The sequence below is a fragment of the Crocodylus porosus genome, unplaced genomic scaffold, assembly GCF_001723895.1.
Source record: "Crocodylus porosus isolate Cpor-Errol unplaced genomic scaffold, CroPor_comp1, whole genome shotgun sequence".
Classification (NCBI taxonomy): domain Eukaryota; kingdom Metazoa; phylum Chordata; order Crocodylia; family Crocodylidae; genus Crocodylus; species Crocodylus porosus.
This window is the reverse complement of record NW_017728910.1, coordinates 27446842-27451172: the sequence shown is the minus strand read 5'-3', so window position 1 is coordinate 27451172 and position 4331 is coordinate 27446842. Positions and strand designations below refer to the sequence as shown.

Here is a 4331-nt window from a genome sequence, read left to right as displayed (position 1 = left end):
AGCCTCCCTTCCAAACACATAAATGCATCGAGGTTGGCAGGTGAGTGAGAAGGGGGGCACCTTAGCGCTGGAGCTGGGTACGGGTTGCGTGGCCATCAGGGGCACTCCAGCCACCTCTGCAGCAAGAACTGGGTTACGCTGTCTTAACTTGTTTCTCCTCCATGTTGTTGACAATCAGTTGGTTCCTGTTATGAATCACCTGGAGCTAAGTCTCACTGTTCATAGGGCTAAAAGCCATCAGTCTGATGGCCTATTAGATGCAGGCAATAAGAAACCAGGAGGTTAGACAAATGCAGCGACAAAGTTGAACTAATAACTAACATCCAGGACAACACGTGATAAAAAACAGGCTTGTGCTGAAGTGAGTGAGCCAATCTGTAAGTGGAACTGCTTAGCAGCTTGCAGCCTCCCCAAACTAAGCAGTCTTTCAAAGCTGGTGTGACTAGTCTGATCAGAAATCCAGAACCAGAATGACTACATCTTATGTCTTAAATCGGACTTGCAAAGTCACAATGAGGCACCTAGATCAAGAGCCTGAATTCAGGGGGGCTGAACACTGCCAGCATCCAGTGCTTTCAGCAGCATCAGTCTCTGCAGTGCACATCAGCCTTAGAGGTGATGGAACATGAGGCACTCGGGACCATAAACAGAGCACAGATTGCCAGTCGGACTAGGGGACTCCTGCCCACGACCTACCGTGTGGTCAAGCTTCAGATCTGCTGGTTTAGAACATCTGGGACCACTGGCCTTGCCCAAGGAGTCTCTAATTCAGCTCGTTGGGCTGAGGATTTCACAACCACTGTGCTTCCATTTTGATTTGGTTCAGTTCCTTCCCACCCACGGGCTGGACGCATCACTCACCACACACGGTGTCCTTTGTCCAGTCACCCAGGCTCACACCTCCAAGTTCGCAGGCGGCAGCGTACGCTCCCAGGATTTTGCAGAACTGCTCCATGTCCCCTCCCGTGGCACACAGGTCATAGACACAGCTCTCAAAGTACTGCTGAGGGGGAGTGGGCCAATGGCAGGATACAAAAGGCCCGCTGCTGACCACAATGATTTTGCACAGCTCTTCATACTCCCTCTCTTGCACGAGGTCGCAGTCTGGCGGGACAGCCGTGGACCCGCAGCTGCATCAGAAAGAAACATCAGGTCCATTATGTGAGGAACAAACAGATGTTGCATATGTCCCAGGAGAAACCATTTTATTCTGGGACAAAGTATGATGGCCCAGACATCTGTGTCCTTTGTTGTGGGACAACATGAAAAGTTTCCTGGAATAAGAAATGATAACAGCCGGTCCTGGAGCACCACAAAGGGCATCTGAACAGGTGTCCTGGGATTGCATCATTAAACCCATGGCAGATACTTGGCGGGGCGTTCAGTCCCTCATTAAACACTGATTGGAAGGGGAATGGGTGTGCATATACGTGAATTAACACACGGGCTACCTGGGCCTGGGCCCAGGGCCCTCTGCTAATCAGGGGTCCCCAGATCCTCAGCAGGGAAGCGAAAGCCTCAGTTTTAAACTTGGCACCATTTTTGCTTCCCCGCCACTGATCGGCTATGGAGCAGGGAGACAAAAATGACACCAAGTTTAAAACCACAGCTTTGGCTTTCACTTCCCTGTGAGCAGGGCCAGGTCAGGCCGGCAGCACCGCAGGTGGGCAGTGGTACTGGGAGGGGGGGCACCAGGAGGGTAAAGGTGAATTGTGGCTCCCCCAAATCCGCATCCCCCAGCGCTACCCATGTGCATCTGCATGGCCACATGCGACAACTGGCCTCAGCTCCCTGCAGGTAGGTCTAACAGGGGACAGGGGCATGGTGGGGGAGGCAGACTGAGGCCCTCAGGGCGAGGGAAGGAGTGGGGCAGGGGCAGAGCAGGGGCTGGGAGCCGGGGAGATAGACAGAGCCATAGGTGGCTCATGGTGGGCAGCGCGGGTGGCCTCAAAAAGATTGAGAATGGGGGAATGAGGGGTCCTGCAAGGGGAAATTCTGTGTGTGTCTGTGAGTTTCTGTGTGCGCGAGTGTGCGTGTGTCCGTGTGTGTGTATGTGTGTTCAGCGGTGCAAGGAGGGGCTAGGCTAGCCCGGAGAGCTCCCACTGGGAGAAGGGGGCCTCCAATTTTCTCTTTGCCCAGGGCCCCAAAAATCCTTAATCCGCCTCTGGGTGCGCGCACCAATCCCAGGAAACAAGTCAAATCTGCTTTGCTGCAAACTGAGGCAAAGTCACCGACTTGTGTGGCAACACGATGCGAGTGTCCGTGGAGCCTGTAACACCCTTGACCTCTTCTCCCCCAGAGGAGTCCCCAACTACTTACGTCCAGTTGTCATTCTTCACTCGCCAGCTGTCACCAAACTTAGTTGAATCCTGTTCTAGGCGGTGGTCTGGCTTCAGGAAGTCGTCCAGCTGATTCTCCGTGTAGGTGCCGCACAGACCACACAGCTGCCCCCTGAGACGCTCGTCGGCACGAACAAAAATCTCGTGGTCACCATCAAACTTGACCTGAATGCCAATGGGGGTGTCAACCACCACATAGGCTCCCTGCAGAGCAACTGAAATCCCAGGAGGAAGACTCACGGGAAGAGCCACTTGAATTCCATTCACCTAAAACAGGGGAGACGCAAACCAAAGGCTTAGCAAGGACACTGGGAATCAGTGAGGTGTCCACACTGCTGACACGTTGCAGCTCGTACGAAAGGACTGGGAGAAGGCAGAAGCTACCCGACAGGGCTCTTGGTGAAAGTGCAGGTATGGCAGTGTGGCCCACCTGGTTACCAGGATGCACTGCTTCCTGCCCTTCCTCTCCCCTCCACCCAGAGCAGAGCGATCCCAAGTGTCCTGGCTCCTAGTCATGCCCCTGCTTGCCAGTGCTCTAGAAGCAAGACAAAGCTGTGCAGGTGAGAAGCAGAATTAACACTTAACGAGTGACTGCTCACGGCATGTTCTCAATGGAAGACCACTGCCACTCCACAGATTTACTAGGGGCTAGGCGTAACAGGTCTTTCTCCCTTGGCGGACAGATGGAGAAAGACACTTCTGCTTCGTAAGGAGCAAGGTGAGGGTTTCAAATTGAAACCCTGAAGTTATCTAGGAGAGAAGAAGCGCTGCCCTGGGCTCTGGTGTACTGAAGAGCATTTGTATCAGTACTTGCTTGTTTAGAGCCGTGAGGGCAAAGAAGTCCTGGGAATCAGAGACATTTCTGATGGAGAGGAGCCAAGGAGACAGGCTACCCCGTGTCCCTCTGCATCTCAGGGGTCCTACTTACTTGGACCTCTTTGTTTTTCCTCACAGCAACGTGAACGTTTTTCAGGGTGACAGAAACGGAGTTCAGTGCTGTCCAGGCCGGGCTTCCTCTATGTTCATTTCTGGTGGTCACGGAGAATGGCTCGGAAGAATTGGCACAGGGCTGGACGATGGTATAATTGCATCCGCCTTGGAAATGGTAGAGTCTCCCGTCAAAGGTGACGTAGTGAGGGTCCCCGTAGATGTGGCAGGTGGCGGTGTCTGGCGGGTAGCATCCCAGGGTTCCCTTCTGCACCTTGCAGATGTGGTCCGCTTCACACGTCTCATTACTGCAAATGACAGTGCCGTTCTCAGCACACGTGCATTTGCCCTTGCAGTCGGTTTGCCAGAAGGTTTCGTCCTTCTGTCAGGGATAAAGCAATAAAAACCCTGTTAAGAGCCCAGATTCACCATGCAGGGAAACGACCCCAAATCCCACACTGTGCCCTGAACACACCTTGTAATATTTGCCCTGATGGAGGCAGCCACAGTCACTGATGGGGACACACTGCTCCCCGCTGAGAACGAAACCGGTGTTGCACTCGCAGCCCTCCACGCAGGGTTTGCTGCAGTTGCTTGGGGCCATGGGGTTGAAGCAGGTGGCAGGACAAGCACTGGTGTATGGATTGTAATGACTGTTGCCAGGGCACGGGAGTGCTGGAAAACACACACAGGAGGGACTAACTCATGGCCCTGTTGCAAAGCACCGCCTAGACCAGGTCATCGGGCTTTCACTAAAAACCCTAAACCCCAGGACACCCTAAGAGCGAAGAACCCCAGAGTCACTATTTCAGGCCCAGGACACACAAGAGCAATTTGGTTCCAGTAAGGAGGGAGGTAAAACTGAGCAACTCAGTCCACTTCCCCTTAGCTATGGGAATCTTCCATAACGAAACAACTTCATACGTCTCCATGCTGTGCCTAATACGTCTGGGGACATCTCCACCCATTCCCCTGTAGAGTCGTTAGAAAGACTTTATGGACGTACTAAGCATGTCCCTCGGCTATCTCTGACCTCAAGAGGAGGTGGAAAACATATTTGCCAGA

General features: G+C 53.3%; 1 protein-coding gene across 1 annotated transcript; it reads right to left on the bottom strand.

The window, feature by feature from the left end:
• Nucleotides 1–853: 853 nt before the first annotated feature.
• On the bottom strand, nt 854–3870 carry LOC109308299 (zonadhesin-like). Its single transcript, XM_019532544.1, has 4 exons — nt 3742–3870; nt 3268–3648; nt 2320–2606; nt 854–1130 (listed from the first exon to the last, which is right to left on the bottom strand). Exons 1-4 carry the CDS (start codon nt 3868–3870, stop codon nt 854–856), a joined length of 1074 nt encoding a protein of 357 aa, XP_019388089.1.
• Nucleotides 3871–4331: the final 461 nt, after the last annotated feature.